At 40.1% G+C, this 13,113-nt stretch overlaps 1 protein-coding gene across 1 annotated transcript in view; it reads right to left on the bottom strand.

Annotated features, from left to right (window-relative positions):
- Positions 1 to 3,209: 3,209 nt before the first annotated feature.
- opn8b (opsin 8, group member b) overlaps positions 3,210 to 13,113 on the bottom strand; it is a 49,894-nt gene continuing 39,990 nt past the window's right edge. The window contains exons 3-4 of the mRNA XM_062044931.1: positions 7,814 to 8,142; positions 3,210 to 5,394 (exon numbers count right to left, since the gene is read on the bottom strand). Coding sequence (XP_061900915.1) covers positions 5,044 to 5,394; positions 7,814 to 8,142 — 680 coding nt within the window. The 3' untranslated portion in view covers positions 3,210 to 5,043. The remainder of the gene's footprint in view (positions 5,395 to 7,813; positions 8,143 to 13,113) is intronic.

Genomic DNA, 13,113 nt, shown 5'->3' with positions numbered 1-13,113 from the left:
TCATTCCTTACCAAGTGCGTCAATGTCTTGTTTTGCTTTTCCTATCTGTTCCATAACAACTCGAATCCTTTAGACAGTCAACACATTCTATAGACAGGTTGGCACGACTTAATATTCACTTTTGTCCCACAACTGGTCCATTCAATGGCACAAAATACAAGAGTATTGAAAATGAGCGGACATTCTTAAAAGACAAGAAATATAGGTCAAAAGGTCAGAAATTCTACTACATACCCGCCTTCCAGGGTCTTAAGACCCTGGACCAAAACAATTTCTGATAAAGACCACTAACTTAAATCTCTACCGCAGATAGAGGCAAAAACCTCAATGTTTTTATACGAAGCAAACATTCCGTCTATGACCCTCCTTCAGAGCGATCGCTGTTACCAGCCTGCAGTAAAACCATCTCACAGAACACAATTAGTGGCCTACCCTTTGATTTAGTAAGGGAATAACAAATACTTTGATCATGAACATCATTGAACATAAATAGATGAATGTATATAGACTTATGACTGTAAGACATTTGCAATGAATGTAGTTACCAATATTGTTAATTATCAATTGATTTTGAACACACAACTGAATTTCGTATGAGTCCATGTTCGATTAGTGCTCGTATAGATGGCTCGGTGGTGCCTCCGGCTGGTGGCCTGCCGACACCTCGTTGGGCGTTTGGCTGCCTTGGTGAAGAAAGAGATCCACTCAAACAGTCTGTCTCTCTTTGGGGTGTGGTTCAGTCCATTGGGCAGACTGTTCAGTGGCATGTGCGTGCTGGCCGAAATTGGGGAAAACTCAGGTAGAGTTGGAGCTGTGGGGGCTTTGGGGAAGGCGGGGGCAGAGTATGGGGCGTGGGGCTTTGGTCCAGGCCCTCGGCTTGCTTCAGGCCTCCTCGCTGCTTCGGCACTCCCGACACTTCTTTCCACAGCTGCTGGAGTCCCGGTGGACCCATTGGCTGGCAACCTTAGTTGTTCTCGTCATCGCTGGCAAGGTGTTGTCTCTCCTCTCGGTTCCTTCCAGTCAGGTATCGGGTGTTGGTCCTGGATTGGCTTTGACCGTGCCCCTCTTAGCGAGTGCAAGGGAATCTGGGGTGGCTGCTTTCATCCTCAAATCTGCACAGAGGAACTGGCACACAAATTCTACATTTTGCAAACTTACCATTTTGGTCTCATGGTCTTTCCACCTTCCTAGGAAGCTGCTGGTCCTGAGAAGTGCTGATCTTGTGACTGAAGATGATAACCTGTTTTCTTAAAATAGGTGCCGTTGTTTGACCTAATCTTTTTGGGGAAACCATGTCGGGATATTAGATAATTCACAAAACATTTAATTACTGAATTGACACCCTCCTTTGAGGTTGGGGTTGCTTTCGCCAACCACTGCAATTGTCAATCTAAATCATTACGTTCCTTTATCCTTGTACCCGACTGATCATATCGATTAAATAAAACCTCAACACGCTCAAACTTGACCCAATCCAAACTCACCTCCCCCCTCTGTCCCTCTCACAGGGACAGTGTTAGTCGTAGTAATAGTAATAGTAGTAGTAGTATTAGTAGTTTCAGAAACATCCAAGAAAAAGAAAAGGCAGCTGATAGTCAAGTGCAGCAAGAACAGAGGCGGAGGACAGGTCATGTTTGAGGTCACTGTTCGCTTTTGCAATAGTACTTTGATATTTTACAACACCTAGTGAATTATTGTGGCCACAATAATTCACTAAATAGTTGTATTTAATTTAGTCTATCTATGATGGGACAATGCACAGAAACATTAAGTTCAGAAACAGATATGTTCTGTACCAGATTATATCTAAATAGCTACTTTCCATCTGTAGTCCCTGGCTACCTAAAATAAAGGGATCCACAAATCAAGCACTAAAATTATGACACTAATTAATCATAATAATATATACATTCATAATAATCAATAATTAATCAAAAATAATCATACTGTAGCATGTATTCAATTATAAGAAAAGTCACCAAATGCCCCTTCATGGACACATACTTACCATACAATACAACCACACCTTATTTACATCATCACACAAAGACCATACATGCTCTTGTTCACATCTGTCATCATTCGTAAAAACAACCAAGATTTTAACAGCCATACCTCACAATTTACAACAAAATTGCTCTCATAGATAAATATAATACTCATTAAAATGATGTGTCAACATAATGCCCCTCTTAGTGACCGTCTGAGCAGCCTTGATTGCTCCAAAGCCACCTTTTTTTTTTATTTCAAATTTTCTATTCCTTTTGTTATAACGTGGAGAAGGCTAATTGGTCTGTACATGTTCTGGTCTTCTTTATTTCCTGCTTTATGGATTTTATTATAGTAGCAGTTTCTCGACGTGGTAGGTAAAGTGTTTTCCGTTTAATTTATTTATCAATCGTTGTTATACGAGCAATAATACAATCCTTATATGTTTTTAGGAAGATAGTGTCCAACCCATATATATATCTCTAGATCGTGAGTCTGATAATGCAGTGAAGATTTTGTTTAACTTTGTTTCATTTGTTAATTCTAAAATTAGTCCATCCTGAATAAATGACAATTATTTGCACTGATTTTGAGGGATTTTTTATTCAGGGTTTGTACAGACTGGATGAAATGTTCATTAAAATTATTACTTATGTCCAGACTGTCTGCGATAGTAGCGCCATTGATATTTAATGTTATAGTGTTGTTTCTTGTTTGCTCTCTTCCCGTAAGTTTGTATCTGGTTTTCCATAACTTTCTAATGTTCCCTTTTGCAGCTTTGATTAATTCTAAGTGAAAGTCAGCCTTAGACTTCTGCATAAACATTGTAACTTTTGTTCCTCCAAACATTTAAATCATACGATCTGTATTTAGACCTGTTTTAATTGCTCTTATGAGAGCTGAGTCCTCATGTCTTTATTAGAATCCAATGGTATTTTTATTTTAACACTCTTCTTTCTGGTTTTGTATTCGTGTATTTACAGATGTTCTCTTTAATTTTTGTCATCCAATTGTAATTCTAGTAGGGCTGCTTATCATTTGTATCATATAGAAGCCGTTTATAATATCCTTAAGTTTCTTTCTACGCGTCTTATTTACCAGTCCAGATTAACGTAATCCTGTTCGTGACGCCTATTTGTGTAGTGGATTGTCCGAAGCTTAAGCAGGCAACAAAAGTAGTTTAGTACAACAAATTTATTTACCCATTATCAGAAGTGCAGGTTGAATTAAGTTGTCCGTGCAAGCAGACACAATGTACTCCAGAGCACACAAGACACACACAAGCCAAAATCACCCCCGAGTTCCGGTCTTCTGCCATTTTTTATATGTCTGTTGTGCGTCATCATTCCTTACCAAGTGCGTCAATGTCTTGTTTTGCTTTTCCTATCTGTTCCATAACAACTCGAATCCTTTAGACAGTCAACACATTCTATAGACAGGTTGGCACGACTTAATATTCACTTTTGTCCCACAACTGGTCCATTCAATGGCACAAAATACAAGAGTATTGAAAATGAGCGGACATTCTTAAAAGACAAGAAATATAGGTCAAAAGGTCAGAAATTCTACTACATTTTTAAATCTGTTTTGTTACCACATCAACGGGCAAAATATACACTGACCCAGGTGTAACGTAAACATTTTATTTCGTATTCCATATTTACGGGACAACCACATAATGACATTACATTCACACACCTTGATCATACTATAAACACATTTTTATTTTCAAATCAACTAATCTTTGGTTGTCTTCCTGACTGAAATGCATTACCATTTTTCAAAATACCCATATTTTTTAAAACCCTTTCTTGTAAATTTTTACAGTATTTACAGTTCTTCTCTGTATGGCCACAAAACGAGGTAGACCAGCACTTTGTGTCAATCACAGAAACATGCAAACAGCAGACCAAAATAAATCTATACAAATCGATTGATGCTAGGATGTATGCATCTCATTATTGAAATATATTATATTTTATTCATATCCATCCATTTTTTACCGCTTGTTATATTTTGCTAAATGTTCCTAAATGTGCCCGTCATGCCTTACGTTGCAACATACAGGGCTAGCACTAGGACCCTGGGAGAGCAGCGAGTTGTGCTCATGGAGACTCTTCTCCATGTTGGAAGATTAGGTAGTTTAGTAACTACCATTTGCCTGATTTAGTGCGACAAAAAATTGTCAGAAGTGCTTATAGGCACTTACAGAAGCTTCTATTATTGTTCCCACTCAGAGCAACCATCTTATGAATCTTGAAGGAACTTGGGTGTGGTGAGGAGTTCTCCGACTTTCTGGGTAAAAAATTCGACCTTGTGGGTCTTTCCAATTGAAATTTTTGACTAGGAACTTGGAAATTCCGACTTCTGAGTACAAATGGAACGCACTATTAGTACTAGAGAATAATGCATTTGTTTAAGTGACACACAAGTTGTCGCTGTTTTGACCAGTTAGTAAAAGAACTAAGAGTTGTGATAAATTAGACCACGTCTGAAGCTTTGTAGACCCTGTCCTCTAGTTGTCATAATACAGTATGGTATTCTACATTCTACAGTACATAATTACAAAATAGACTTATGTGTCAACCCAAACAATGAAAAAACACATGAATATACCCAGCCACACAAATCAATCAGCGTGCAGTGGGAGGACTGCTGGTGATGCAGTCAAAGTTCTACAGTACTAATTTTCATAAATCATGTCAGAAGTTGTGTCTGCACCTCAGTGTTGGTCGTCGTCAAAGAAATCCTTCATGTTGGCTTTGGATGCTTGCAAAAATTGTATTTAATGTACCGGTAGTGTTTGCCATCATCAAACCAAGCTGGATATTTCAAAATATAGCCACAAGACACCTCGTTTTCTACCCCAGCAAGGTAATCCCGCTTGGTGACACTCAAAGGTCCTGCATCCGAAACAGTGATATAAAAATAAATTAATCCTCCAAACTTCCTGTTCGAGGTCTTCATGATTATGGACACCTTGATTATAGTTTCACTTTTTTTACTGGCCCATCCATGCAACAACACGTCTGGAAAATAGCCTTCATGTCAGTTTTAAACCAGCGATGCCGCATTGGATCTCAGGTAAGTCGCCTCCTCCTCCGTGGCTTGTTTGTCCACCATGTTGGCCATGTAGACGCTGTTGTCGTTGATGCTGTTGTTGACCTTGCACGGGTTGGAGAAGGCGGGGCAGCTCCAAATCAGCTGCTTCACCTCCTGCTTGAAGCTCTTGCTGAATACGTAGTAGATCATGGGGTTGTACACGGTGGAGCTCTTGGCGAACATGCACGGCAGTAGGCTGACCTCGGGCGGGATGGAGCTGCTGTCACGGAAGATGGACCACAGGCTCACCAGGCCGTACGGCGACCAGCAGCCGATGAAGCCCACACTGATCAGGATGGCGATCTGCACAAGAGAAGACGCGTTGTTGTCATTAACGTACACAGTAGACAACCACAATGTATCCCACTGGGCACCTGTTTATGATGCTATATATAAGCGCTTTATAAGGGGGGACGGTGTAGCGCGGTTGGGAGAATGGGCGTGCCAGCAACTTGAAGGTTCCTGGTTCGATCCCCGGCTTCTACCACCCTAGTCACATCCACTGTGTTGAGTTGAGTTGAGTTTGAGTTTATTTCGAACATGCAAGCATACAACATGATACATCACAATTTCCAGTTTCTCTTTTCAACATGTTCGAAAAGGAGTAGGAAGAAGCAGAGCTTATTTAATCCTACCCCTTTTCTTTACATAACAGTTGCTAAAACTTTTTGTTCACTTCCTGTTCACAATTTATTCACAATAAACTCCATAAGTAATCACAATACAAATAAATAAATAAATAATAGTAAGAATTTAATAATAATAATTGGTGAAGTAAGTCATATTTCATATGATGAGATAAGTAAGATTACTTTAAGAATGAATGAATGGATGGATGAAATAAATTCAGAATGTTTGTCATGGTTCTTCTTCTTTGTACTTTGTAAACAATTTAAGTTTGAAGAGTTTCTTGAAGTGGATCATATTAGTACATTGTTTGATTGCTTTGCTTAATCCATTCCATAATTTAATTCCACATACTGATATACTGAAGGTCTTAAGTGTTGTACGTGTCCTTGAGCAAGACACTCCACCCTTTCTCCTGATGAGTAGTGGTTAGCGCCTTGCATGGCAGCTCCCGCCATCAGCGTGTGAATGTGTGTGTGAATGGGTGAATGTGGAAATGGTGTCAAAGGGCTTTGAGTGCTTTGACGGTAGAAAAGCGCTATACATGTACAGTATAACTCGTTTACCGTTTTCAAACTTTCCTTTAACGGCACTATTTTTATTATTTTGCAATTAACGTGCGTCCTGTGTGACCCTCAGTCCATACCCATTACCTCAGCCCCATTAAAAACAGCGACGTTGCAGCTGATCTTGAGTAACAGGAACGAATAGAGAGCAAAAATGGGCAAAGAAAAAATATATATAATGGCCAGTTTAGCTTCGAAGCCCTGGCAGGTCGCTCTTCACAAGACCAAAGTTATTTCCTTCCACTGTTGCTGTGAGATAGGACTGGAGTGTCGAGCAGTGTTGCCAAGTCCGCTTTTTATAAAATACCTTGGGCCTGTTTTTTTTTTTAACAAAGTTGGTTCCTTGAGCTTATTATTGAATGTATGGTTTCTTATCTGGGCTTGCTTTTCTGGCCGCACAATAAAGCAAAACACGTCTCCGCCGGTTGGTACTTTGTCCCTTTCTACACAACATTTCCGGGTTGACTTGGCATGCCTCCAAATACACGCATGCAAATGACGCGAGTGCAACCACGCCAGAGCTCAGGCGGACAGAGAATACGATACAGAGGGAGAGTTGATAGGGAAAACCTGATAAAAGGAAAATACATATATTTCATAATGGGAGACAGTGTGCGTGTAGTGAGTCTTAGTCTGCGTAGTGTAGTTTTTTAAAAATAAAAGACACTTCACCATGCCGTCGTTTCACCATTTATTGGTGACCTGTGTTGGAAACACAAAACACACACACACACACACACAGGTCTCAGCTTCACTGGCGGACTGATTTCTGCTCCTTCCAACTCAAAAGTCCGAAACAAGAGGAAATAAACACACCAAAAAACAGCGAAAACACTTCTCGCACCGGACAACCGATTCTTCAAAAATAAAAGCGATGCTTCAAAATAAAATATAACACCCTGTCTAGTTCATAATATAGCGCAACAACATCACACTATTACACGCACACCAAAAGGCTGGATTTTACCCCAGGTTTAAAATGCCTCGTGTGTGTCTGTAAAAGAGGGTTTGTTTCTGTTTTGTGTTCAGCTGTTAAAAAACTGTATGCATGAATAAAATAAATTGTTCAGTCCCATGTTGGGTGTACATTTTAATACGGTAAACTTATTGAAAGTACATCTTTTGTGATTAATTATAAATTAACTACAGACAAAATGCTATTAATTGCGATTACAAATTTTAATTGGTTGGCAGGCAGTATAAATGCATGATATTACCTGTGAAAACATTTCACATGACTACAGTTAAAAGATGCATTAAATTTTCTTTGAACAACAAAAGGTATTGGTTGCCTCCTAAAATTAGACTTTACTTGAAATATAATGATTTAAATCCTTCTAAAACATTTTTTTTTTCCATATTCATGTTTCGTCTTCTCTATATATTTCTCACCTAACCTGGAGGTCATTTGCTTTTACAATGTGCACAGGTGAGAGAGTCTGCTGTTAAATGAATTTGAATTAGAACTGAATCAAAAGTGTTTTACAGAAAAATGATGCTCATCTATTACAAAGAAAGCGGTGACTGACCATTAGCAGCCTGCGGTGCAGCTTGATGGTGTTGGATAGGCGCTGGCTGTGGTTGAGCGACTTCTTGTAGGTGACATAGAGCTTGATGGTGATGCCGAAGTAGCAGCACACGATGACGGCGGTGGGCAGCGCCAGGTTGAAGAAGAACATGGCGATGACGAAGGAGAAGTCCTCGTGCCTCATGCGGCCCCACGCCAGAGTGCAGGACAGGCCGAAGGGCTCTGGCCCGTAGCGGCCCCAGCCCAGAATGGGCAGCAGTGCCCACAGCAGCGCGTAAAACCACGACCACAAACACAGCAGCTTCACGTGTCTCCAGCTGAGCTTATCTTCTAACAACGAGAAGAAGAAGAGATGTTTGCTTTAGCTTTTCTAACAAATGAATAACTAATCATAAGATCCAGTCTGATTTCTGAAACAAGTGTAAAAAGCAAATGAGTTTTTCTTCCTGTGTACAGTTTTTACATGTTTTTTTTATGATGGAATATTCCTCATGGATATTAACATTACATTTGAGGAGACACTAGGGGAAAAGTAATCAATTGTTCTCAAATTAGATTGAAATTTTGTCTGCAGGGGAAAAAAAACTGTTTAATTTGGATCTGATTACGATGTGGTGAAAAAAACATGAGGGATGTAACGGTGTCAAAATCACACAGTACAATATTATCACGGTATTAAGGCCACAGTACCATATTATTGTGGTATATGTAAAAAAAAAAGTTTGGTCAAAATCCAATTTTAGGACTTTATAAACCTTACACACACTGTTATTAATCTTTCACACACACACACACACACACACACACACACACACACACACACACACACACACACACACACACACACACACACACACACACACACACACACACACACACACACACACACACACACACCAGTCTTGTATTTGTTACCTTCTTGAGACCTACGAAAAATGCCTACCTCTTTAGGCCCACCCTTTCTAGATATATAAAGATTTGTATTTACACCATTAATAATAAATACATACTATGCAAATATAAAAAAGGTAAACTTTTTTATTTTAATTTTTTTCAAGTTATTACAGTATGTCTCTGTATACATATTTATTTGATTTTTTAAAATTAATTTTGGCCAAAGGGGGTGCATTTCAATTTCTTACACACACTTGTTATTACATATGTTGGCCAGAGGGGGAGCACTTCAAATTTTTACACAAACTTGTTATTTCATATGTTGACCAGAGGGGGAGCACTTTTAAAACCGACACACAGTTAATTTGAAAAATCCCTCCTTTTTGGGACCACACTAATTTGGATAGATTTCACCACCAGGGGTGCAAATGAGACATTCTCTATTAGATGCAATGGTTTTCCGTATTGGGACCATGATTTATGTCAGGGGTCACCAACGCGGTGCCCGCGGGCACCAGGTAGCCCGTAAGGACCAGATGAGTAACCCGCCGGCCTGTTCTAAAAATAGCTCAAATAGCAGCACTTACCAGTGAGCTGCCTCTATTTTTTTAAATTGTATTTATTTACTAGCAAGCTGGTCTCGCTTTGCCCGACATTTTTAATTCTAAGAGAGACAAAACTCAAAATAGAATTTGAAAATCCAAGAAAATATTTTAAAGACGTGGTTTTCACTTGTTTAAATAAATTCTTTTTTTTTTTTACTTTGCTTCTTATAACTTTCAGAAAGACAATTTTAGAGAAAAAATACAACCTTAAAAATGATTTTAGGATTTTTAAACACATATACCTTTTTACCTTTTAAATTCCTTCCTCTTCTTTCCTGACAATTTAAATCAATGTTCAAGTAAATTATTTTTTTTATTGTAAAGAATAATAAATACATTTTAATTTAATTCTTCATTTTAGCTTCTGTTTTTTCGACGAAGAATATTTGTGAAATTTTTTTTCAAACTTATGATTAAAATTAAAAAAAATTATTCTGGCAAATCTAGAAAATCTGTAAAATCAAATTTAAATCTTATTTCAAAGTCTTTTGAATTTCTTTTAACATTTTTGTTCTGGAAAATCTAGAAGAAATAATGATTTGTCTTTGTTAGAAATATAGCTGGGTCCAATTTGTTATATATTCTAACAAAGTGTAGTATGGATTTTAACCTATTTAAAACATGTCATCAAAATTGTCAAATTAATCTTAATCAGGAAAAATTACTAATGATGTTCCATAAATTCTTTTTTAAAGTTTTTCTCTTCTTTTTTTCGGTTGAATTTTGAATTTTAAAGAGTCGAAATTGAAGATAAACTGTTTCAAAATTTAATTGTAATTTTTTTCGTGTTTTCTCCTCTTTTAAACCGTTCAATTAAGTGTAAATATCATTAATTATTAATAATAACATAGAGTTAAAGGTAAATTGAGCAAATTGGCTATTTCTGGCAATTTATTTAAGTGTGTATCAAACTGGTAGCCCTTCGCATTAATCAGTACCCAAGAAGTAGCTCTTGGTTTCAAAAAGGTTGGTGACCCCTGATTTATGTTTTAACTTGTTCACCGTTCCTCATATGGAAGGTACTTTTCCCTGTTGATGTCTCAAGAAGGGTAGAAAGACAAGAACACACACACACACACCTGCACACACACACACACACACACACACACACACACACACACACACACACACACACACACACACACACACACACACACACACACACACACACACACACACACACACACACACACACACACACACACACACACACACACGCACACTCAAACACTTCCTACACGCTTATGTAATGCCCATCCATCCATCCTTTTTCTACCGCTTGTCGCAGGGGGTGCTGGAGCCTATCTCAGCTGCATTCGGGCGGAAGGCGGGGTACACCCTGGAGAAGTCGCCACCTCATCAGATAACATAAAATATTGGCACCCATGAATGATGACATTCAAGTATCTGCACATTTATGACATTGAATGACAAGGTCACGGTGGTCGCGTCCAAGTGAGGGACAAATTAATGGAGAGTTGTTCGCGCTTTGTTTTAGGAGACACTGATGAAGTTCTCTGGCTTATTTTCTATGGAAGTCATCGTAGGAATTCGAGTAGATTAAAATGTTCTCTAAAAAACTTGCAGAGACAACATGGAGGTTGGCTGTAGCAAAAACACTTCCTAATGCGGCTGAGCCAATCAGCTGCCAGGACAGAAAACTCTGTAATTGGTCTGCCATTAGCTAATACTGTGCGGTGTAAGATGTCACAGAGACAAAGCAGCTTGACTCACTACTGATTAGAATGGTAATATCAAATAGATGTTATAATACATGTTTCTAAAAATATACTGTATATTACCAACTACAAAATCTGCGATGCACTGAAATCTTAAAATGAGCCATGAAGTGGCGAGGGAACACTGTACTTCGGTTTTTGTACACACCACTTTTCGTATGATTCAGTTTTCAATTAAAATGTTAACATTTTGACTTGAGTTTTTGTATAAAACGTCATGCGACAACATTGTACGTAAAAAATGTGTTTGTTTGTCTGCGAATTATATCATGGAATTGAGTGCCCAATAGAGATGCGCGGTTTGCGGACACAACCGCGGAGTCCGCGGATAATCCGCAGGTCGGGCGGATGCATGACGAAAAAAATAGATTTTAAATAGATTCGGGCGGGTGGCGGTTGAACCAATTCGGAAATATATATACATAGTTAAATGTTGTTACCCACATACGAAAAACGAGCAGCACTCTTTGAAACAGGCAATTATTCATTAGGCACTGCTGCAGCTGTCACGCCAAATTTCTTCCCCCCTAAAAAAAACCTTTCCCCCCCATTTACTTCCAATAAAGTCACAAAGTTGCCGGGGGTCCTTAACCGGCACGCGACTGTCCTGTTTCGCGCCTGTACAAAAAAACCAACAATAATCGATTTCTTCAGACGAAGTATCCTTCCAGCGACGGGCAGTCAAAGCGGAAGTGCTATCGATCGCTGTCAATGACGTAGGAGGAAACATGACCACGGAAGTAAATGGGGGGGGGGGGGGGGGGGGGATTTTTGTAGGGGGAAGTAATTTGGCGTGACACAGCACACCACAACAGAAGAAGAAGAAAAAAATAAAAAGATGGCAACGCCGGCAGCAAACGTGGTACGCGACAAACTAAAAAAGGGAATACTAAAGACCAGGGAAAAAAAATAACAATAATAGTCAACACTTTCTTAATGGAAATGACAATAATATTATAATAATGATAAATAATATTATCACGCATTAATATCTCTTAGCCACTAATGCGTGGCCAAGAGATATTAATGTGTAGCACGCATTGAATGTCTCTGCTGCATTGGATCAGTCTCCTTTCTCCTTTCTAACCTCACTAATGCCTTGCATCGTCTATATTAGATATATAACAACGATCGAGAAAGGGATCGAGAAAGTTTACGTTCACGCCGTGATCCCTGCAAGTAACCGCGCTGCTCTACTCCATGGCAACGCGGCGAAACAAAAAACTTTCAACTCGGGTACCCTCCCGTTCTGGCGTCCAGGGGCAGTCTGGGCGGAGATCTGGTAGCAACACTGCTGCCGGTCTCCAACCAAGAATACTGCAACTGAACGTTGAAGGGCTCACAGATGCCAAAACATCCGTCATCGAGCACATGGCCCACACCACCCAAGCCATGGTCATCCTCCTTCAGGAAACCCACCGCCCAACAGCGGACAAGCTAGCGATCACCAACTTCACGCTAGCTGGGTCAATCCTGAGCAAGAAGCATGGCCTTGCCACGTTTGTCCACAACGATCTGAGCTGGACCCTCGCCGATCGATCACCGGACAACTCCGAGATCGAGTGGCTGCGAGTGGACGTTGGCGACATCAAAATTGTCAACGTCTACAAACCACCACCCTCACAACTCACGCCAGTGTCACTGCCAGTGCTTGAACCACCGTGTGTATATGCTGGTGATTTCAACTGCCGGCATACACGGTGGGGATACAGTACCACCTCACCGAGCGGGGAAACTCTTTCTGACTGGGCAGAGCGCAACTCGCTCAACCTTCTCTACAACCCGAAGGGCCCAGCCAGCTTTCACTCCGCTCGGCATAACACTGACACGAACCCTGACCTGGCTTTCGTGAGTGTCGGTGTGGACACCCATCTCCCCGACAGACGTGTTCTAGGAATGTTCCCCAGGTCGCAACACCGACCGTCGCTGATATCGGTGCCCGACCTCGTGACAACAGTTCCGAGCGGACCGATGAAGCGATGGAACTTCCGGAAGGCCAATTGGAAACTCTATCGCCTCCATACCAACAAGTCCACACGGTGTCTCCCACCACCAGACACACC

This window comes from Entelurus aequoreus, linkage group LG04 (assembly GCF_033978785.1).
Source record: "Entelurus aequoreus isolate RoL-2023_Sb linkage group LG04, RoL_Eaeq_v1.1, whole genome shotgun sequence".
NCBI classification, from domain to species: Eukaryota; Metazoa; Chordata; class Actinopteri; order Syngnathiformes; family Syngnathidae; genus Entelurus; species Entelurus aequoreus.
Note: the sequence above shows the minus strand (reverse complement) of the source record. Positions and strands in the feature narration are given on the sequence as shown.